Raw genomic sequence first — 25,052 nt, 5'->3', positions numbered from 1 at the left:
TATGCAATTTATGCAGCCCTCAATTTTTTGTGTATCAATACGTACGGTTCAACGTATTTGGAAGCGATCACTAGAAAATATTGAAAATGGGGTTCCTAATGTATCACACAGGAAGACAAAAAATTATGGGCGTAAACGAATAGAAATTGATATGGAGCGTTTTCTGAATATACCTCTCCAATAAAGGACAACTTTACGTAGTACAGCAAGTGCCATAAATGTGAACACATCACTGGTATTTAGAAATTTTTGGTCAGTAAGGATAAGACGACATTTTAATTCACTCAAACCATTATTGACGGAGCAAAACAAGAAAGCGAGAGTACATTTTTGTTTATCAATGCTTGAAGAAAGAAGTTTACCACACGACCCAATATTTAAGAATATGTACAATGTGATTCATGTTGATGAGAAGTGGTTTTACATGACGAGAAAAAACGAGAAGTATTATCTTCTTCTAGATGAGGAAGAACCTTATCGTACTTGTAAAAGCAAGAATTTTGTGGCAAAAGTTATGTTTTTGGCTGCTATAGCTCGTCCACGCTTTGATGAAGAAGGTAATGTAATATTTTCAGGAAGAATTGGGATATTTCCTTTCATTACCAAGGAGCCCGCCAAGAGGAGCGGTGTGAATCGAGTCGCTGGAACAATGGAAACAAAAGTAATGACTTCAGTTAAAAGAGACACTGTGAGATCATATTATATCAATAAATTACTACCAGCAATATTTGAGAAGTGGCCTAGGGAGGAGATTAACAAGCCCATTATTATCCAACAAGATAATGCAAGAACACATATTGATCCTAATGACCCAGAATTTTGTCAAGCAGTACAACAATATGGGTTTAATATAAAGTTGATGTGTCAACCAAATAACTCTCCTGATCTCAATGTGTTAGACCTTGGTTTTTTTAGAGCTATTCAATCCTTGAAGTACAAAGAAGCCTCAAGGACTATTGATGAACTTATTGGCGGAGTCCAAAAGGCTTTTGAAACATTTTCAGTTACAAAATCTGATTACATATTTTGGACTCTGCAGTTGTGTATGAGGTCCGTTCTAGAAGAGAAATGTGGCAACAAATATAAAATTATACATAGATGCTTTGAGGAGACAGGGACAATTACCTCTACAAATAAAATGTGATGCAAAACTTATTCAAGATGCACTCCATTTTTTTGAGTGTTGATATGTTTATGTACCACCCATGGAGTGCTTATTTTTTTTTTATCTTTTCTTGCTAGAGAACTGGGTTATTTGGTTCATATTATGATATTGCTATTTGAGTCCTTTTTAATTTTATTAATATATGAATGGTTTTATGTAATTATTTTGGTGAGATATGGTTGTGACAAATTTATTTTTTATTCTTTGTATTGGTTTAGTTATCATCATGATTAATATTTTTTGTCACATATTAACTTTTCTCATTTGATATTTATGTGGAATATATTTTGATTTTTAAGGGTTTTAACTTAATCACAAATTTTTAAGTGAATACAACTTTTATTATAAAGCATGCATGATACATTAGTTTCATAAAATTAATTAATTTTCAATAAACTTACACTAAAATATTTTTAAATCTAAAATGAAAGTAATTTTTTTTGTTTAACTTATCAGTTCAAATGAAAGTTTATTGAAAAGTTAAACAAATATTTGTTTAACTTTTCAATAAACTCATAATGTGTGAAGTTAGCTTATATATGTCAAATGTAAAATAAATTAATTTTTCATAACAATCGAACATATTAAAATAAAGATATTCAAATGATACATATCTAAAATTAATTATCATAACAATTAAACATATTAAAACAAAGATATTCAAATGATATTTAAAACTTTGCATAATCAGGATGATTTGAATAACAAAATACATTTAAAAAATTTCTCAAATTCTGACCAGGGTATCCTTGCAATTTTTTTATTCTTTTGGAAGTTGATTCAAGTCAAATCCAAACTTCACATTTGCTTTGAAATTCTTTTCTTTGTTTTTTCCCTCGTTTGGTATTACACCACCTTTTAAAGTAATTGCAATTTCTGACTCTTCATCGCTAGAATTTTTCTTAACTAGAAATGGTGTTATGCATGGAAGATATATGCCTCACATTGTAACCACTTCCTCATGGATGGCTTTTTCAATGATTTTCTCACTAGATTTTTTCATCAGACTAAGTGAAGACCCATTTTCTTTGTCATAAAAATCATTTTCATTTTGTGTTGAATCAACTTTCTTACTTTTATCTTCACCAAACATATCCATGGTGGAGATAATATGTGTATAAAATGGAATAGTTTGAAGTGTGATTGTAAAAATATTAGGAGTATATAAGGGTAAAAAAGATTAAACATTCAATTTTCTTGGTCAATACAATTTAGGTCAATACATAGAAAATAGAAATAATAAATAAGGGTAGCTTTGGTACATCAACTCACCTAGAAAATAGAGAACAACTAATATAACTCAAAAAGTTAATATTTCTATAACGACAGATATAATGGAACAGAGGGAGTATTAGACACCTTTTTTAATGTAAATGGAAACTTTAACTTAGACAATTATACTCATCACGGGAAATGATAGTGTAGCTAGCTAGCATAAAAGTCTGTGCGACGCGAGGGTATGTATATATATCAATATATTATCTCGAACAAACTCGTATTTATAAGTAAATAAATTTTGAATAGAGTAAATTATTATTTAATTTTTTTATATCCGTATAATAATCACGTATTAATGAATCATATTTTTTTTTATAAATTTGATGATATTTCGTAATATTTAAATAAACAAATATGCAATCAAAATGAGATGATATAAAGGTCATCACCGAATTGTCTTATTTCTTTTTCATTTCACACATACTGTTAAAACGAGATTAGATAACTTAAGTGGTGAGAGTTACTTTATATTTCGTAGAGTTTTATTCTCGCTCACCCCGGGTATATTGAGATTAGGTACTTATCATAAGATATATAAGCCTAATTACTAAAAAAAAATTAAAACTATGTTATTATAATAAAAATATTTGAAGTTTGTTTATAAGGATATGTGTTAGGAATCAAGCCTAAATCCTGATGATAAATCACATTGCATAATTATGTCAAGGCAACTTGTGATATTTTATGACTAACCATCCTAAGGGATAGTCATTAAATGAGTAGCTCATCATTTGATAGGGCTTATGTAATATTTTCTATGAGAGTCCTGTAAACAGATAGCAATGCAGTTATTCATTCAGAATTCATGTTGACTCAATGTATAATTTAGAATAGGGTGGTTAAATGTAAATATTTGATGTCATGTAATTCAAATTAAGTGAAGTGAGTCACCAACTGCCAAATGAAGAGAAAGCATCAACTGTTATCTATATTTGTCCATCAACTGCTGAGCATGTGACTATCAATGGCTAGAGAAAGTCGTAGCAAGAGACTTCCAATGGCTAAGAAATTCTGTAGTTAGTGGCTATCAAACTAAGAATATACATAACTACTGATAGTGACGTGACAATGGTCAAAACTTAGGACTGTCACAGCACATGGGTCGATAAGAATCTCTGAAAAGAATATGAGAAGCCAAGACAAACTTTGCATGTGATCTTAGATGCTGAATAAGAAGAAACATTCCATTTATATGCAAGACAGATTGGAGGGATATTCAAAGCCATATATCAGGATACAATCCAGCCTCATTTGTCAAGCGTCACGAGAAAGAGAATAAATAAGCAACCTTGCTGGACCTCAAAGACTGTGTTATGAATTGTGTAACAAGCATTGTAACTTGGTAATATATAAACCTAGCAGTAGCAGATGTTTCACTTAGGAAATATGTTTTACATTCTCAGAGAGCTTTATAGGGAGATATTTTCCTCTGAGTGAAACACTGTAAATCGCAGTTGTGAGATTATATTTTATAATTGTAACAGATTATTTCTTCAAATAAACCTCATGTGGCAAGTCGAAAAATAACCCATCTGAAAATGTAAAACATCTGTGTTCATGTTTTATCTCCTAAATACAGATTAATTTGAAAATTTTAATTTGTTTTCAACCCCCTCCCTCTACAAATTAACATAAGTTGATTGTTAGTGAATAACAATTGGTATTAGAGCAACCCTTCAACAAACAAAAAGTTTAAAGATCTTGAAGCTGATTCAACCAACCATGGTGAAGAAGGAGGCAGAAGACTAGACTCCAGATTTAAACAAAGAATTTATAGATATATCTTTTATGACAAAAGATAATGATTCAGAGGTATCCTCAAACAGCAGGCAGGTAATTGCAACTGATCTCTCGAGGTTGAGTAAGGGCGAATGTCAAGAAACTATCAATGATATTGATAATTGGATATTATATCTACTTGAAACGATTCATTACAGGCTTAAGTTGGTATTTTGGACTCAAGTAATTGGTATTTTTGATATGTTTTTGTATTTTTGCATTACAGACATTAGTTGGATGAATAAATGAGCTTTTCAAAGAAATATGATGAAAGGAGGTCAGATTCTGAAGCCTAAGCCATTCTCATGTTGAAGAGCATCTCGATAGCTTCACGTGGACTATTGGATCGCCAAATTCTGACAAACGGAACTCAAGATACATCAGAAGCAAGAAATTGAAGAAAAATCCAGAGGCACGGCGCGCCCACGCGGGAAGCGGGGCGGCTGCCCCAGAGAAGCGGGAAGCGGGGAGGCCGCGCCAGGTCGTTTGCCCAAAATCCTGATTTGACTTGAATTTGATGATTTTGAGGGCCCAGGTCGTCTAGAAGCATATATAAGCCAAAAATAAGACATTTTTAACAACAAGGAGCCAATGGAGAGCAATACGAAGTCTTAGAGAGCACAACACGGCTACGGAGAAGTAGACTTTTATATTCTTCGATATAGTTGATACTTTGAATGCCTATTTTCGATTTGTCTTTAAACCCTAGTACTCTTATATTGTTTATTATCATGTTTTCATTGGAACACATGGTGACGATGAGTTCTGTTAGGTCACACTTTCACTGTAGAGGGGGTGAATACAGTGTTTATTACAATCAAATCAAACTTCAAGAACTTATGTAACAGAAAACAAACTTTATTGAAACAATAAACTCTGTTACAATCTGGAACTGTTATCTCTCAGTGATGAACAAAATATCACGAGAGCTGCTAGGGTTATAGTAAATAATATTCTCGATAATGATAACACTTCTAGTGTAAACCCTATGTCTGTGTTTATATACTACACAGTTACAAGATAATCGCTAATTGATATGGAATATAATTCCGCTTCCTAATATATATCAATCAGATATCTTCTATTCCAAGTATTCCATTCTTCACGGAATTCCTTCTTCATGCATATCTCTTCTTATGTTTATCTTGATCTTCTTAACTTCAATCAGCTACTGTCCTTATCTGATCGTCCTTCAGCACTTAAGTTCTGATATCTATCTCCTGATGCTTATCTCCTGATAACATAAATACTGATATCCCTTAAGTTCTGTCGTCCAGTATAAGTACTGATCAGTTAAGTACTGATTTGTTCTGTTCAAATAAGATCTGAAATCTAAACATAAAACATATTAGCCATGACATTATCAAATATATCTAACAATCTCCCCCAACTTGTAAATTAGCAAAATATACAAGTTTAACAGATATTTGATGATGTCAAAAACATTAAGTACAAATGCATGAGAAATAGACAAGATAACTACAACTTACAGTCCTTAAAGCTTTTACCAATTCAACTTCTGATAACAACTTTGGTCTGTATACACATCAGAATTTAAGTAGTTGTAGATCTTTGACTTGACTTCATCATTTTCTAATCTCTCTGATGTCAGGAGTTGTTCTGAGATAATTCTTCAACAAACATTTCTCAGCATATCTGAGTTCATCAATCATTCTCCGTTTGACATCTTTAAGCTCTGCAGTATCTTCACCAGTTTGAAATATTGCAGCTCTGAGATCATTAATCTTTGCTTTTCTCAACTCCCGATCTAGTCTTATAACATAAGCTTTGTTAGACTCTAGATTGAATTCAAGCCCCTTAATACCAAGACATGTTCTGATCTGTGCAGTATTAGGCTTCATATCAACAATATCCCCATTGTGATCTCTGTACTTTGGAACATATCTGCTGTCAGACTTAACATAATAAAGCCTTTTCTGTCTCTGAATCTGTTCTTTTAAGTAGTTTGCAGCAGTCTCTGTTATTCTGTCATCCACTTGAAGTAAGAAAAGTACATGCTCCAATTCTTCAAAATACTTCAAAGGAATGGCATTTTGTCTTATATGATAAACCCTACCATCTGTCATGAAATACAACATGATGTATTCTTTCAAGTAGGTATGGTAAACCATCTGTACAGATTCTAGTTGATTCAATCTCTCAGGAGTTGCTCCAATACCTGGTTCACTCAAGGAAGTTGGATCATCGGTAGTGTTGTGTACTCTTCTTTCATCAGCACTTCCCAATCCAGTTTTATCTCTAGCTTCCTTTCCAGTAACTACTCTTGCTTCAAAACCACTTGGAGTAGTCTTCAAAGATTGAGTCTGTTTTGCTTTAGTGAATCCTGGTAGGAGTGTTTTAGATTTATTTTCTGATATCAAGTTAACTTGAGCACTGTCAGAGGTTACTTGCTTCTTCTGAATATCAGAACTTACAATTTCTTGACTCTGAACAACTTGAGCCATGTCAGAGGTTGTTTTAAGAACTTTTCTTGAAGTCAGAGCAAGATCATCTTTTCCATCAGTAATTTCTTCTTGCTCAGGAGGTACATAAGGCTTGATAGGTTCACCAACCTTTTCTTTACCCTTGGATCTTGGATCTATCTGTGGTTGTGATCTAGCCAAAGTTTCTTCAGTATGTATCCTTTCTTTGATCACAATGCCTTTAGGTTTTGGAAGTAACTTTTTACCAGAAGCTTCAGATTTAGATGTGACTTTCTCTAATTTAAGTCTGGCTTCTTCTTCCTTTAAACTTTCCAAGTCCATCCCTGGATTTTCTTGAAGAAATAACTGTCTTGACATTTCCTCATCAAGATCTAGAAGTTCATCAGAACTTATCCTTTTACCAGCAGCAGAACTTATTCTTTTCCCAGTATCAGAACTTGTTCTGTGACTAGCTTGTCTTGATGTAAACCTTCTACCTTGACTATGACCACTACCCATTCCAGAGTTTCCTTGGTCATCTTTTCCATCATCCTTTCCTTGCAGTGTTTTGTTGGTTTTGCATTTGGACTTAATTACCTTCTCCCCCTTTTTGGCATCAGCAGGTAATAAAAGAGAGATAAGTAGTTCCACTGAGGTCTGGATTTCAGTAAGTTGCGATTGCTGAGAAGCTTGATTTGTCAGAATTTGATCAATCTGAGCTTGTTGCTTCTCTTGAGTTTTCTCAATATAAGCAACCCTGTCAATGGTAGGTTGGAAGAACTTTTTCTTATCAATTTTCCAAACTTGTTCCTGTTTGATAAAGTTCTCCTGAATCTTGTGTAGCTCTGCATGAGTGTTGGAATGAAGACCTTGTAGATGTTTAGTACTCAATGCAGTGACTCTAAGCTGGGTTTTAAAATCATCAGAATGTAACATTTCATCAGCTTTAGTCAAGTGCTCAGCAAGATGTAAAACATTTGGAACACATGAAACTGAGTTCCATTCCTTAGTCCACTCCTGACCTGCAGGAGTTTCACTCCAAGGTACTGGTGCATCCCTGATAACAAACTCCTTTACCAGTTCAGACTTAGGAAGAGTCAGTGGAGGAGTATGTCCTGAAGGACCTGCTTCATCAGCATCTACAGTTGTAGCAGCCTCACCAGTATCTCCAACATTTGCAGCATCAGAACTTAGAGAATCAGTATCTTCTGATAAGACAACTGTGTGAGTAGCAATGGAGGCTTCAACATCCTCTAATTGCTGATCTGATACTAAGTTCTGATCAACAGCCATATCCTGATGCTCACCTAAAATCTGATCATCAGCATCTTGATGCAGAGAAGGTGTTAGTGATAACTCTGGAGTTTGAACAGCATCAGTAACAGGTGTTGTGGAAGGATTATTTGCTGTTGGAGCTTCTAAGAAAAGTATTTCAGGCACAACCAGGTTCTGAATATCAATTTCAGCACTTGTGCCTGGATCAACAAGAGACATAGAAGGTGAATTAGCCTTGTCAGATTCAGGTTCCTGAGATGGAGTTGATGGAGAAGAAGTGACTGGAGCAAATTCCTTGTCTTGTGAGATCAGAGATTCCTGATCCCCTTCCTTAGCTGCTTCCTCCTCATCATCTGAAACTGGCCTTTGTGCCCTCTGTTTCTTGTACTTCCTTGTTGATTTGGATTCCTTGGGAGTTTCAGGAACCGTCATACGTCTAAGCCTCTTGAGAAGCCTAAAACCCCCAATTGCAGAATCCTTCTGAGAAGTTGCCTTCTCAGCTTCATTTATCAAGAGACACAGTTTTAATTCAAAATTTAAACTGTTAGCACTGATTGAATTATTTTTCACTGCAACATTAATATTCTGAAAATGAATCATGTTAAAAATGACCGAGATAATTTCGATGAATAAGTGCTGACAAAGAATCAGAACTTAAATAAAGACAAAATTTAAATGGTCATCAGAATATCAAGCAGGATTTAACAACACAAGATAAAATAACTCAGAGACAAAATCTTGAAGTAAAAACAGTTTTCATTAATATATCAAGTCAATACATATATGAAATAGAAATTACATCAATACAAGATTTTCCCTAAGCTTCTAATCCTAACGTCAACAGCTTTAGTCCTAGCTAAGAAGCCTGACAAAGCTGAGGATGAAGAAGAACAGGAAGAAGACGAGATTAAGTCATCTTCCTCTTCCTATCTTCGACAAACAAGATAGCGAGTCGAATGATTCACTCTTGCTGACGGATAGCTTCCCGCCGTTCCGCTTCCAATCGATCAAGATGAAGCTGGTAGTCCATCTCGAAGAACAGAAGTTGGTTCAGCACCGCCTGTGGGACAGAGCCCCATATCTCTTCAGGAATGGCAGTTACATGCCACTCCTGCTTCCAGTCGGCGCAGCTAAGCTCCATATGAAAATTTTGGTAATTGAAAAACATGTTGTATCGAACCATGATGCTTTTGAAAAAGAATATGAAGTTACGATTGTGAGAAAAATTGATGAAAGGGCTAAAGTGAAGTGGCTGATTATATAGGCAAGAGAATGCCAGGAGACGCGAAGATATTTAATACGGACAGGTAGAATTAATTCTACCTCATCTCCCTAGACTTTGAAAAAGAATAACAGTCATTGGAAAGAGGAATCATGGTCTAGACCGCACAAGACACAAGAAACAGTGGACTGTTCAAGTACAAAACCATTAATCCTAATCATAGTGACTATTAATCTTCCACTTCAACATATGCGAGTACAAACTGAGACTGTTATGAAATTTCATTCAAAGATAAGCCAAGTAAAGGATTAGAATGAGAAATCAGAACTTAGACCTATACCAAAACTTAACAGTCATCAGAACATAATTTCTTAACTCGAAAAAGGAATGCTCATCTTAGTAAATACTCATACAAGTTCTTAGTTATGAACGTCAGAACTTAAACATCAGAACGTGTAACTAGAACTTGTCCTCAGAATTTGTGCAAAAATGACACAATGACTGTTTATCTAAAATAACATAGACCACCACAGAAATTTTCATCATTCAGATGGAGTGATTAGTGTGTGCATTAAGCTAAATAACAGACAAAGAGTAAAGTCTGATCTACTTCAGTACATCTTAGAAATAAGTCATAATTAAAATTTTGCTAAAGAGCTGTCATTATCCTGAAACCTACTGATAAATGAGTTCATGCATGAGTCCACCTCAACTGTTTTTGTGCTAATTTTATGCATCTTTAAAATTCTCTTTTACAGTGGCTTCTCAGTGTAAGTGAGTCACGACTGCTTATCAGAATTTATGCTATTATCAGAGTATTTCTCCAGTAATCATAGAGTGTGAAAAGTCACCAAGAAAATATTTTGCTTTTCTAATGCATATTTACTTAATACCAGCAATGCACTTGGGTCGTCCCTTTCACATTTTTACTCTAGATCTCAAAGGAGTACCTGATTTTATTCTTTGATTTTTTTTTATTTTTTTTTTTTAATAAGAGAGGTCTATCAGCACTTAGTACATTCAGCAGTTTTACTAGTATCAGAACTTAACAGATGAGTAGCATTATTCTAATTTGGGACTTAGTAATAAGATGAATAAAGTAAACTAAACTAAGCTCAAGTATCAGAATTTGCTTGTGTCATTAGATTTCCACAGAAATAATTACTTCTTTCATGGGATCATTTGTTTATTGAAGATTACTAGATCAGTATCTAGCACAGTTATCCTCATAGGATTGAATAGTTACTGAAACAGACATATCACTTATCAGAGTTTAGAAACATATATCAGACAACATTCAGTACTTAAAGACATTTATCAATTAATGCACAGAATATACAAAGAGATTAATTCTGTAAATACTGATCATAAAGTCTGATAACATAGAACAAGTTTAAGCAGATTTAGAGAAAGAACCTGAAATCATTCCAAGTTCATTTACCAATTTTGAAAAGGTAGCTTCACACAGTGGTTTTGTGAAGATATCTGCTACTTGTTGATCTGTGGGAACAAAATACAATTCCACTGTACCTTCATTCACATGTTCCCTGATGAAATGGTACCTGATGCTGATGTGCTTTGGCATAGAGTGTTGAACTGGATTACCTGTCATAGCAATAGCACTTTGATTATCACAGTAAATAGGGATTTTGAAATATGTTAACCCATAATCCAGTAACTGATTCTTCATCCAGAGAATCTGTGCACAGCAGCTTCCTGCAGCAATATACTCTGCTTCTGCAGTTGATGTGGAAATTGACTTTTGTTTCTTGCTATACCAAGAAACCAACCTCCCTCCAAGAAATTGGCAGCTACCACTTGTGCTTTTCCTGTCAATTTTGCAACCTGCAAAATCTGCATCTGAGTAACCTATTAATTTAAAATCTGATTCTCTAGGATACCATAATCCTAGATCAGCTGTTCCTTTAAGATACTTAAAGATTCTTGTTACAGCTGTTAAGTGAGGTTCTCTTGGATCTGCTTGAAATCTTGCACAAAGACAGGTAGCAAACATGATATCTGGTCTACTAGCAGTTAGATAGAGAAGTGAGCCAATCATACCTCTGTAATCAGTAATATCTACTGAATTACCAGTATCCTTATCCAGTTTTGTTGCAGTGGCCATGGGAGTGGATGCACTTGAACATTCTTGCATTCCAAATTTCTTCAGCAAGTTTCTGGTGTACTTGGATTGACAAATAAAAGTTCCTTCTTCACTCTGCTTGACTTGAAGGCCCAAAAAATAACTAAGTTCTCCCATCATACTCATCTGATATCTTGACTGCATTAGTTTGGCAAACTTTTTGCAAAGTTTGTCATTTGGAGACCCAAAAATAATATCATCAACATAAATCTGGATCAAAAGTAAATCCTTGCCATGGTTGAGATAGAACAGTGTTTTGTCAATAGTTCCTCTGTTGAATCCACTTTCCAGAAGAAACTGAGCTAAAGTCTCATACCATGCTCTAGGAGCTTGCTTAAGTCCATAAAGTGCTTTATCAAGCCTGTAGACATAATCTGGATATTTGGAATCTACAAAGCCTGGAGGTTGTTCAACATATACTTCCTCTTCCAATTCTCCATTGAGAAAAGCACTTTTCACATCCATTTGAAAGACAGTAAACTTTTTGTGAGCAGCATAAGCCATGAATATCCTTATGGCTTCTAACCTAGCAACTGGAGCAAATGTTTCATCATAGTCAATTCCCTCCTGTTGAGAATATCCTTTTGCAACCAGCCTTGCCTTGTTCCTTACAATTATGCCATCACTGTCAGTTTTGTTTCTGAATACCCACTTTGTACCAACAACCGATCTATTCTTAGGTCTTGGCACTAAGGTCCAGACTTTGTTTCTTTCAAATTCATTCAACTCTTCCTGCATTGCTTGCACCCAATCAGCATCTTGAAGAGCTTCTTCCACTTTCTTTGGCTCAGACTGAGAGAGAAAAGAATTGTAAAGACATTCATTCGAAGTACCTGTTCTAGTTCTGACACCTGCCTCAGGATTTCCAATTATCAAATCAGGTGTATGTGATTTTGTCCACTTCCTTGCAGATGGAAGATTTTATCTAGAACTGGATGCTCCCCCATGATTCATGCTGTCTTCGGTTTCATTTTCTGATGCCCCCCCTGAAACTATGCTCTCTGAGTTAGATCCTTCAGTATTTAGATTTTCAGTACTGTCAGTACTTGGCTTATCAGAACTTGACGAATCAGAATTTGAAGAGCCAGATGTATGTTCTGATGCTTCTTGAGATGTGATAATATCTTGAGTATGCTCCCCCTGCATTGGTGCATCTTCCTTTGACGTAGTCACCACAGTTTCAATAACATCAGAGTTTAATCCATCAGAATTTACAGTATCAGGACTTAGACTGTCAGGACTTGAGGTATCAGAATATGAATCTTCATTTTCAAATCTCAACTGATCATGATCAATGCAATCTTCAAGTCCAGTGATCTTCTTGTCATCAAAAGAGACATTGATAGATTCCATGACCACTTTTGTTCTCAAATTATAGACTCTGAAGGCTTTTGTAGAAAGTGGATATCCAACAAAGATTCCTTCATCAGCTTTTAGATCAAACTTGGATAGCTGTTCAGGATGAGTCTTGAGAACAAAACACTTACATCCAAATACATGAAAGTATTTGAGATTTGGCTTCTTGTTCTTCACCATCTCATATGGTGTTTTTCCATGCTTGTCAATGAGTGTTGCATTTTGAGTAAAACAAGCAGTCTGCACAGCTTCAGCCCAGAAATAGGTTGGAAGCTTTGCTTCTTCAAGCATTGTTCGTGCAGCTTCAATGAGAGTTCTATTCTTCCTTTCAACAACTCCATTTTGCTGTGGAGTTCCAGGAGCAGAAAATTCCTGTTTTATTCCATGATTTTTGCAGAACTCTTCCATTATCAGATTCTTGAATTCAGTGCCATTATCACTCCTCAAAATTTTCACAGAATCTTTGATCAATTTATCCAGATGTTTGACATGATCAATCAGGATAGATGCAGTTTCACTTTTTGTGTGCAAGAAATACACCCATGTGTATCTGGTGAACTCATCTACTATGACCAACGCATATTTCTTCTTTGCAATAGACATGACATTCACTGGACCAAATAGATCAACATGAAGCAGATAATAAGGCTCAAGAATTGATGATTCAGTCTTGCTCTTGAACGAAGATTTTATTTGTTTAGCCTTCTGACATGAGTCACAAAGACCATCAGGAACAAACACTGATTTTGGCAGTCCTCTCACAAGATCTTTCTTGATCAGTTCATTTATCTTGTTGAAGTTTAAATGAGTGAGTTTCTTGTGCCAATTCCAGCTTTCTTCAGTTGAGGCTCTACTTACTAAACAGATTGCAGAACCATCAGAACTTGTTGAAAGCTTAGCTTCATAAATGTTACCACGCCTGAATCCCTTCAGAACAATTTTTCCTTTAGATTTACTAACTATTTCACAATGTTCTGCAAAGAAATCAACATGATAACCTCTGTCACAGATTTGACTTATACTCAGTAAGTTGTGTTTAAGTCCTGAGACCAGAGCTACATCTTTAATGATGACATTCCCAAGATTGATATTGCCATATCCCAAAGTTTTTCCAATGTTGCCATCTCCATAAGAAACACTTGGGCCAGCTTTCTCCATAAAGTCTGATAGCAGGGCCTTATTTCCAGTCATATGTCCTGAACATCCACTGTCCAGAACTAAAATATTTTTCCTGTTGCCCTGCAATCAAAAAGACCACTAATTATTAGTTTTAAGGACCCAGACTTGCTTGGATCCATTGGCCTTTTTAGGTTTGTTAACATTTGCAGCGGATTTAGCATCAGATTTTATGTTAACAGTTTTCTCATCAGAACTTATACTACCAGACTTTGAATCAGAACTTACACTAGAAGGAACAACAGAAACTTTCTTTAAAGAAGGTTTTATTTGATAATAATCATAGTACAAACTATGATATTCCTTACAAGTATAAATGGAATGCCATAAACTACCACAATGAAAACAAGGATTTTGTGGTTTGTATCTAACAGACTGACTCTTAACTCCTGATTTTGTAGATAAGGAGTTAATATTCTTATTCTTTCTGCAAAAAGAAGCCAGATGGTTAGAACTTCCACAGTTATGACACGCTTTCCTAGGAGCATCAGGAACAGATTTATAGTTATTGCTTTTATTTACACCTTCCTTTCCATTCCTGTTTTTCCTAGGTGATTTTACCTTGTTTGCATTCTTAACATCTTTCAGCTTATGCTTAAGCTGCTTCTTTGTCATTAAGCCTATGTTAACTTCAGCTGTCTTTTAACTTCTTTGTCATTAAGCCTATGTTAACTTCAGCTGTCTTTCCAGTTTCCACTGCTTAGCAAATTTTGAGTTGTTTTGCCAGAGTTAGTCCAAATTCTGATAATCTCTCTCTCCTTTTCTAACTCAGTTTTTAGAGATTCATTCATTTTTAGCACTTCATCCCTAACATAAAAAGCATCATCTCTATCCTGCTGAGTTTGATGGAACATGACTAACTCTTTTTCTAAGAAATCATTTCTTTTCCTAAAAGCAAGATTTTCAGAAGTTAATCTTTCACATGTTAAAGTTTGATCTCTATAACTAACAAACATGGTTTTAAGATATCTTCTCAACTCATTAATATCATCAGTATGAAAAGCATAAGTAGTCCGAGGTACCTTTGTTTCAGCAGCTTCAGAACTGCTCTCAGAACTTGATTTATCAGCATTTGCCATCAATGCATAGTTCTCCTCACTTTCAGAGTCTGAGGTGTCTGTCCAGCTTTTCTGCTTTGTGACAAGAGCTTTGCCTTTGTCACTCTTGGTCTTCTTGCAATCAGGAGATATGTGGCCTTTCTCACCACAATTATAACATTTAACATTAGCGTAATCTCCTCTGTCAGACTTTCCTCCTCTTCCTTCAGATCTTCTAAAATTCTTCTTATCAGAACTTATGCCTTTTCTGGAAAACTTCTTTCCCTTCCTGAACTTCCTGTATGCAATCTTTGTGATTCCTTTCACCATAAGAGCACACAGCTTCATCATCTCCTCATCAGCATCAGTTTCAGGCAAGCTTTCAGAATCTGAGTCATCATCACTCTCAGAACTTGATGACTCAGTATCAGACTTTATAATAAGAGCTTTACCCTTGTCTTTCTTTGAGGAAGGTGGTTTGAGGGATTCCTCTTCAGCCTTGAGAGCAACTGTCCTTGACTTTCCTCCTTTCCTCTTGCTTCTTTGTTCCATCTCAAGTTCATGAGTCTTGAGCATTCCATAGATTTCATCAAGAGTTGTTTCATCAAGATTGTAGTTGTCTCTTATTGTTGTTGCCTTTAAATCCCAACATTCAGGAAGAGCTAACAGGAATTTAAGGTTTGTATCTTCAAGATCATACTCCTTATTAACTAATGACAAGTCATTCAAGAGTTTGACAAATCTATCATATACATCAGTCAATGACTCATTAGTCCTAGAGTCAAAGTGTTCATACTCTTGAGTGAGTATTGTCTTCCTGTTCTTCTTAACTGTTTCAGTTCCTTGACACCTTGTCTCCAGTGCATCCCATATCTCCTTAGCAGTCTTGCAGTTGATTACCCTGTTTGACATTACATTATCAATGGCACTATGCAATAAGTGTCGTACCTTGGCATCCTTAGCAATAGATGCTATATCTTCAGCAGTGTAATCACTCTTTTCCTTTGGTACGGTCTTTGCTGCTTCACCTGCAACTACAACAGCGAGCTTGGTAGGTTTGTGAGGCCCTTCCTTGATTCTATCAAGGTATTCTGGATCTGTTGCTTCCAGAAACATGGTCATCCTTACCTTCCATATGGGATATTCAGATGGTCTCAATATGGGAACTCTGATAGTCTCATATCGACTCTGAGTTGATGTCTTTGATGATTCCTCAGTTTTGGTAGGCTTAGTTGGAGTTTCTGTGTCAGACATGATTGTGTTTGGATCTTTAACTGTATGTGTGTTAACAGAAGGCTCTGATACCACTTGTTAGGTCACACTTTCACTGTAGAGGGGGTGAATACAGTGTTTATTACAATCAAATCAAACTTCAAGAACTTATGTAACAGAAAACAAACTTTATTGAAATAATAAACTCTGTTACAATCTGGAACTGTTATCTCTCAGTGATGAACAAAATATCACGAGAGCTGCTAGGGTTATAGTAAATAATATTCTCGATAATGATAACACTTCTAGTATAAACCCTATGTCTGTGTTTATATACTACACAGTTATAAGATAATCGCTAATTGATATGGAATATAATTCTACTTCCTAATATATATCAATCAGATATCTTTTATTCCAAGTATTCCATTCTTCACGGAATTCCTTCTTCATGCATATCTCTTCTTATGTTTATCTTGATCTTCTTAACTTCAATCAGCTACTGTCCTTATCTGATCGTCCTTCAGCACTTAAGTTCTGATATCTATCTCCTGATGCTTATCTCCTGATAACATAAGTACTGATATCCCTTAAGTTCTGTCGTCCAGTATAAGTACTGATCAGTTAAGTACTGATTTGTTCTGTTCAAATAAGATATGAAATCTAAACATAAAACATATTAGCCATGACATTATCAAATATATCTAACAAGTTCGATTATGAACTAATCGTTGTCATGGGGCTCTAACAGATTTATTTATGGATTTTAATAGTTAATCGTTCTGTAATCCCTTGTGTGTGGTGATTTATGATTTCCTAGTTTGGTTGTGCTTATTCGTCTTTGATGCGTAGCTAACATCTAAGATTGTTTGTTAATCTCTATTGAAGTGACAATGAATATAGAGGTTTAGAACTTGCCATGCTAGCATAGGTTAATGTATGAATTGACATGCATAATTCATGGGTAATTTTAACCATCTTATTCACCCTATATAATCACGATTGATAACTTGCTCTTCAACCATTATGTTTTCAATCTTTATAGACATATAGAGACTAAACATAATTAGTGTCTATTCAACTTCTATCTTAATTGTGGATATTTGATAGTAGGGTATACGTATAACGAAAGTTAGCGTATACTAATTTCGTGTTATCAGATTAGTTGTCATCACCATCACATGCTAAGGATAAAGAACATAACTTTGAATGAAGTATTTGATGAAGTTAGAATCCCATGTTTATTCTCATATAAGTAATTCAATCTTAATTCTCTTAGTTAATGTTATTTAGTATAATCTCTTAGTAAAATAAACTCTATTTATTATTTGTTTTATCATTAAACGATAGTCATACATTGTTGCATAAGTGCATAATTTGAAAATAACCGAAACCAGTCCTTGTGGGAACGAACTTGACTTATATCTTATACTACTTGTGATCACGTGTGTTTGCGTGTATTTTTGCGTGTGTTTTAGTGCGGACACGTTTGTGGCGCCGCTGCTGGGGATATCGGTGTTAAATTTAGTTTATGTGCTTGACATCACTGGTCGTTAAAGTTCACTAACTCAGATATTTTACTTACTTGTTTACTTTGTTTTTGTTTCAGGTACTCTAGGGAGCGTGTATGCGAACGCGTTCTCAATCTCGTAAGGAAACACTAGACGAAGTTGAATTAGTTGAAGAACTTCTTGAAGAAGTTGAGAAAGTTGAAGAAGAAGTGATAATTGTAATGGGAGAACCAACAACGAATCCGAAAGCTTTGATGGATTATTCTCAACCGAAGATCAATGACATTCAGTCTAGTATTGTCAGACCAGCCATCGCGGCTAATACTTTAGAAATCAAATCTAGCACGATTCAAATGGTGCATAATTCAGTCTAGTTTGGGGGTTCTCCAACAGAAGATCCCAACATGCACATTAGAGATTTCATCGAGATCTGTGACACTTTCAAGTTCAGCAATGTTTCTGAAGATGCTGTGAAGCTGAGGCTTTTCCCATTCTCTCTGAGGGATAAAACTAAGTGTTGGTTGCATTCTCTACCTCCAGGTTCTATCACTACTTGGGAGGATCTTGCTCAGAAGTTTCTTACTAAATTCTTCCCTATGGCGAAGACAACTGCAATTTGAAATGCACTCATTCAGAAATTGTTAAAAAAAAGTGAAAAAGAAAGAAAGAAAAAAGTATGGGTTATGCATAATTGATCAAGGGTGAGCTCTTTAATACTCGAGTTATTAAGTTCTAGGTGACTTTGTGCCTAGTGACCTGAGGCTTTGATAGTCTGGGATCCGCTAACCTAACTCTCTCTACATGTGTATTATTATATAAGTCTTGTGGGACCTCACTCATTGCACGGTCAAATAAGCGTCTTTTTTATGTGTTCAATAGTAGTGTAAATCCTTATATAACTCATAGTAGAAAGGAGGTGTTGTGAGTCATTATGCGTTTAACAACTATTATGTTTATAAATTTGTGATTGTTTTTATGATAGATAAGTTATGGTTATTGATCTAATATCGAGAGTATATCTGTTAAGCATCCACACACGCAGGTATCTGGTTTGTGAGTTGGTTTGTAGGATTTATTCGAACTCTATTAAAAGTCATTGCATTCGTAGAGGCATTGGTTTATTCATTTGGTTTTGGTTATTCTGAGGGGATCGATTGCATTATCATTTAGTTGCATTCATGTAGTTGTATTCATGCATTAAGATGTTTTGTAGTTTTTGAGTCTGTTTATGCTTGAGGATAAGCATCGATTCAAGTTTGGGGGTATGATAAATGGATTTTATATCTACTTGGAACGCTTCATTACAGGCTTAAGTTGGTGTTTTAGACTCAAATTATTGGTATTTTTGATGTGTTTTTATATTTTTGCATTATAGGCATTAGTTAGATGAATAAATGAGCTTTTCAAAGAAATATGCTGAAAGGAGGTCATATTCTGAATCCTAGTCCATTCTCATGTTGTATAGCATCTCGATATCTTCGCGTGGACTATTGGATCGCCAAATTCTGACAGACAGAACTCAAGATACATCAAAAGTAAGAAATTGAAGAAAAATCCAGATGCACGGCGCCCCCGCACGGGAAGCGGGCCGGCCGCGCCAGAGAAGCAGGAAGCGCGTGCGCCCGGGCGGAGGTTGGGGCGGCCGCACCAGGTCGTTCGCCCAGAATCCTGATTTGACTTGAATTTGATGATTTTGAGGGCCCAGGTCCTCCAGAAGCATATATAAGCCAAAAAAGATGTTTTTAACAACAAGGAGCCAAGGGAGAGTAATACGAAGACATAGAGAGCACAAGACGGCTACGGAGAAGAAGACTTTTGTATTCTTTGATATAGTTGATACTTTGGATTCTTTTTTTCGATTTGTCCTTAAACCCTAGTACTCTTATATTGTTTAGTATCATGTTTTCATTGGAATCCATGGTATAAAATCACACAGGATGAGTTAGATTGTTTATCATCATATCTTATTATCATGTTTTAGTGTGTTTCCCCAACAACGGCGCCAAAAACTTGTTCACACTAAAACAAACGCGAAAATACACGCAAGCACACGTGATCACAAGTAGTATAAGATATAAGTCAAGTTCGTTCCCACAAGGACTGGTTTAGGTTAATTTCAGATTATGCACTTATGCAACAATGTATGGCTATCGTTCAATACTAAGACAAATAATAAATTGAGTTTATTTAACTAAGAGATTATACTAAATAACATTAACTAAGAGAATTAAGATTGAATTACTTATATGAGAATAAACATGGGATTCTAACTTCATCAAATACTTCATTCAAAGTTATGTTCTTTATCCCTAACATGTAATGGTGATGACAACTAATCAGATTACACGAAATTAACATACACTAACTTTCTTTATACGTATACCCTACTATCAAACATCTACAATTAAGATCAAAGTTGAATGGACACCAATTATGCTTAGTCCATATATGTCTATAAAGATTGAAAACATAATGGTTAAAGAGCAAGTTATCTATCGTGATTACACAGGGTGAATAAGATGGTTAGAATTACCCATGAATTATGCATGTCAATTCATACATAAACCTATGCTAGCATGGAAAGTTCTAAACCTCTATATTCATTGTCGCTTCAATAGAGATTAACAAACAATCTTAGATGTTAGCTACGCATCAAAGACGAATAAGCACAACCAAACTAGGAAATCATAAATCACCACACACAAGGGATTATAAAAAAATTAACTATTGAAATCCATAAATAAATCCGTTAGAGCCCCATGACAACGATTAGTTCATAATCGAACTCATCGTCACCATGGGTTCCAATAAAAACATGATAATAAATAATATAAGAGTACTAGGGTTTAAAGACAAATCGAAAATAAGCATCCAAAGTATCAAATATATAGGAGAATACAAAAGTCTTCTTCTCCGCAGCCGTCTTGCGCTCTCTAGGTCTTCATATTGCTCTCCCTTGGCTCCTTGTTATTAAAAATGCCTCTACGAATGCAATGACTTTTAACAGAGTTTGAATAAATTCCATAAACCAACTCACAAACCAGAAACGTGCCTGTGTGGACGCTTAACAGATATACTCTCGATACTAGATCAATAACCATAACTTATCTATCATCAAAACAATCACAAGTTTATAAACATAATAGATGTTAAACGCATAATGACTCACAACACCTCCTTTCTACTAGAGTTATACAAGGATTCACGCTATTATTGAATACATAACAAAGATGCTTATTTGATCGTGCAATCAATGAGGTTCCAAAAGACTTATGCAATAATACCCATGTAGCGAGCGTTAGGTTAGCGGATCCCAGACTATAAAAGCCTTAGGTCACTAGGCACGAAGTCCCCTAGAACTTAATAACTCGAGTATTAAAGAGCTCACTCTTGACCAATTATGCATAACACATACTTTTTTTCTTTTTTCTTTTTTTTCAACAATTTCTGAGTGAGTGCGTTTCGCTCCATCTCATTCAACCCTAGACTACTCATAAATTTTGAGCTGGCTACTAGCCATTTGACGCCTAGCCTTATTCACAACTAGAAATGAATTCCAAGTTTTTCTCCAGTTTAAAATTCAGTGTTCTTTTGCCATTAAGAGAATACCAAAAATTCTAGATATAAACAAGTGATTAAATCTCAATAACTAAACAAATATGATCATGATCTAGCTCAAAAGCAATCCCATAAGAATTGTAATTTTTTTTGGCATGCAAATCAATTCATTAAGACTTAAATAACTCTCTATTCGTCATCACCACACTCAAATTAACATTGTTAGGAATATGTGTATTAGTTTGATGATAAGTTAAACAAAACACTTAAGTAGAAATCTAGTGTTTGTAGCCTCAACGGATAAGACCATCTTGGCTATCCGTTGAAGGAGTAGCTTTACTTAGAAATAAGTTTAGTATTGTAGCACATTTTATTCTCTGGATTCAAGTTGTAATTCTTAGATGTTGTAGGAAAGTATCAGTCATGTTGACTACTAGTGGATATGCAAATAGGAGGGCTAATTGTAAATATTTCATGCCTTGTAATTTTGTATAAGTGAAGAAGTATCAACTGATATTGAAGACCTTCAACGGATAAGAAACAAAGCTTCAACGGATGTCTCTAATGCTTCAACGGATAAAATCCATCAACAGATGAGTGCTTCAACGGATAAAGACTTCAACTGATAATGCATCAACGGAAACGGATAAAGCCTTAACGGATAAGGCATCAACGGATGAAAGCTTCAACCGATGCTTAGTTCATTAGCAGTTGATAGTGATAATTCACAAGCTGACAGAGGCACATGGGTTGACAGAGACAAACTGGAATGTGGAAACCTCTATGAGGAATCAAGAAAATACAGCATTTCCATTCTAATGCAAACAAGGAAGTATTCAAAGATCTACAACCAAGCCTAAATTGCATTTGATAGAGAAATGAAGAAGAAACATGTGAAGAATCTTTTTAATTGTATTTTACAGTTTTGTCTTCACTTGTAAACTTGGTGATATATAAACCAAGTAGCATCTAGTAATTAGATAAGAATTTTCCTGAGCTGTTTAGAAATATCCGGAGAGAAAATCATCTAGTTTGTACTAGGAAGCAGCTGTGATTTAATTCTTTGAATCACAGATTTTATGAAATAACACATCTCTGGTGGAACAACAAATCCATCAGAAAAGTTTTTAAGTTCTTTGTGTTCTTTACATTTGTGTTTGAATATATATCTGTCTGTATTAGCTTCAAGCAATTCACACACTTGTTCTAAAAAACACTTAGCCTTAGAAACTGCTCAAAACTTGAAAAAGTTTTGAGATTTACATTCAACCCCCCTTCTGTAAATCTCATTGTTAGTCCACTGGTAATAATAATTGGTATCAGAGCTTGCTCTTAACATACAAAGAGTTTAAAGATCCATTCTGCTAACATCATGAGTAAAAAGGATATTGGTGTAAAGATTCCAATCCTGGAAAGAGATAACTATCATCACTAGAAGGTGAAGATGCATTTACATCTTTTCTCTCAAGATGAAAGCTACATCAACTGCATTGAGAATGGTCCTCACATCCCACACACGGTGGCAACAGCTGCTACTGCAACAGTTGCTGTTGGACAGTCTATTCCCAAGCCAAAGGCAGAATGGACTGTTGAAGATATTGAAGAGGTCCACAAGGACAAGAAAGCCATGAACATTCTGTTTAATGGCCTGGATCAAGATATGTTTGACAATGTCATCAACAACCAAACTGCTAAGGAAATTTGGGATACTGTGCAGCTTATCTGTGAAGGCATTGAGCAAGTTAGAGAAAACAAAATGCAACTTCTCATTCAACAGTATGAATATTTTCACTTTGAAGAAGGAGAATCATTGAATGATACCTTCAACAGATTTCAGAAACTGTTGAATGGATTGAAGCTGTATGAGAGAATTTACCAAGTCAAGGACTCCAATTTAAAATTTCTAAGGTCTCTACCAAAGGAATGGAAGCCTATGACTGTTTCTCTAAGAAATTCTCAAGATTATAAGGACTTCACACTTGAAAGATTATATGGAATTTTGAAGACATATGAACTTGGGATGGAGCAAGATGAGCTGTTGGAAAAGGGAAAGAGAAAAGGAGGATCAGTTGCACTTGTAGCTGACAGTGAGAAGGTTGAAGCCAGGAATGAGGAAAAGACAATGCCAAGTCTCAAAATTGGCACAAGCAAATCAGAATCAAGCAAGGGTAAAGAGCAAGTAGCTGAGGATGAAGACAATTCCAGTCAGGATGACTCTGATGATATTGATGAACATCTGGCTTTTCTATCCAGGAGGTTTGCAAAGATGAAGTTCAGGAAAAATACAAAATTCACTAAGCCAAACAAAAACATGGTGGACAAATCAAAGTTCAAATGTTACAACTGTGGCATTAGTGGACACTTTGCAAGTGAGTGTAGGAAGCCAACCTCTGATAAAAAGAAATTTGAGCAAGTTGATTACAAAAAGAAGTATTTTGATTTGCTCAAACAAAAGGAAAGAGCTTTTCTCACTCAAGATGATTGGGCAGCAAATGGGGTCAATGAAGATGATGATATGGAATATGTCAACCTAGCCCTGATGGCTAATTCTGATGAAAATGAAACTAGTTCATCAAGCAACCAGGTAATTACTACTGATCTCTCTCAGCTTTCTAAACATGAATGCAATGAAGCCATAAATGATATGTCCAATGAATTATATCATTTGCGTGTTTCCCTTAAATCACTAGCTAAAGAAAACACTAGGATCAAAGAGAATAATGTGTTTTTAAGTGATAGGAATGCTGTGTTAGAGAATCATGTAATTGAGCTTGAAAAGATTAAACTTAAATGCTTGACTGTTGAAAGTGAACTAGAAGAAGCTGTTAAGAAAGTAGAAATTCTTTTTAAACAGTTAGAAAGTGAGCAAGAGGTAATCAAGGCCTGGAAAACATCTAGGGATGTTAGCGTTCAGATTGCCAAGGTTCAGGGAATTGAATCATTCTGTGAGGATGCCTGGAAGAAAAACAAAAAGGAGTTAGAATTAATTGATGGATTGTCAACGGATGTGGAATCAACGGATGATGAAAGTTATCCATTGAAGGAAGAAAAGGAGCATCCGTTGAAGGCTCATCAATTAAAACAGGCAAGTAATTTTAAAAATAAAAATCTCAATAAGAAGAATGATTCAACTCTCAAGAACTTTGTCAAAGAAGGAGCTAGCACATCCAAAGATGTCAGTAAGGTGAATATAGGACACATGACTTTAGATCAGCTGAAAAATAGGCTTAAGTTGGTTGAGGATAAGAAGGAAACTAAAAGAAAATCTAAAAGAAATGGGAAGGTAGGGATTAATAAACATAACAATTACACACCTGATAGGTATGCTCCTAGAAAAAGCTGTGTGCATTGTAAAAGTGTTAATCACCTATCTGATAATTGCAAATCTGTTAAAAATGCTCCCATGTCTTCAAATCCCTTCATGCCTAACATGTCTATGTCACCTCTGCATGCCATGCCTGTTATGTCTCATCAGAATCCCCATGCACATTTTGCAAACATGCCATATATTAATAATCCTTATTTTACTGCATTTAGTATGCCTCAAATGCCATACAATATGCCTATGTGGAATAATATATTTGCACAATCTATGCCTTATCAAATTCAATCAAATGTGCTAAATGATTCTGTGACTAACCCTACAGTTCAACCAACCACATCTGAGATCAAGGTTGACCCAAAGTTACCTAAGTCAAAAGATGCAGGAAGAATGAAGTCTAGGAAAAAGACTAACAAGGCTGGACCCAAGGAAACTTGGGTACCAAAATCAACTTGATTGATTTTGTTGTGTGCAGGGAAAAAGAAGGAATCTATGGTACTTGGACAGTGGCTGTTCAAGACACATGACAGGAGATTTCACCCTGCTCATAGAGTTTAAGGAGAGAGCTGGCCCTAGCATAACCTTTGGAGATGAC

General features: G+C 35.3%; 1 protein-coding gene across 1 annotated transcript; it reads left to right on the top strand.

The window, feature by feature from the left end:
- Positions 1–385: 385 nt before the first annotated feature.
- LOC141685095 (uncharacterized) lies at positions 386–1,144 on the top strand. Its single transcript, XM_074490220.1, has one exon. The coding sequence runs from the start codon at positions 386–388 to the stop codon at positions 1,142–1,144; it is 759 nt and encodes a 252-aa protein (XP_074346321.1).
- The last annotated feature ends 23,908 nt before the right edge of the window (positions 1,145–25,052 follow it).

Source organism: Apium graveolens, chromosome 9, assembly GCF_009905375.1.
Source record: "Apium graveolens cultivar Ventura chromosome 9, ASM990537v1, whole genome shotgun sequence".
In the NCBI taxonomy this organism is placed as follows: domain Eukaryota; kingdom Viridiplantae; phylum Streptophyta; class Magnoliopsida; order Apiales; family Apiaceae; genus Apium; species Apium graveolens.
Note: the sequence above shows the minus strand (reverse complement) of the source record. Positions and strands in the feature narration are given on the sequence as shown.

Coding starts and splice junctions, on each gene's coding strand:
- LOC141685095 (XM_074490220.1), top strand. CDS start 386: ATGTACAATGTGATTCATGTTGATGAGAAGTGGTTTTACATGACGAGA.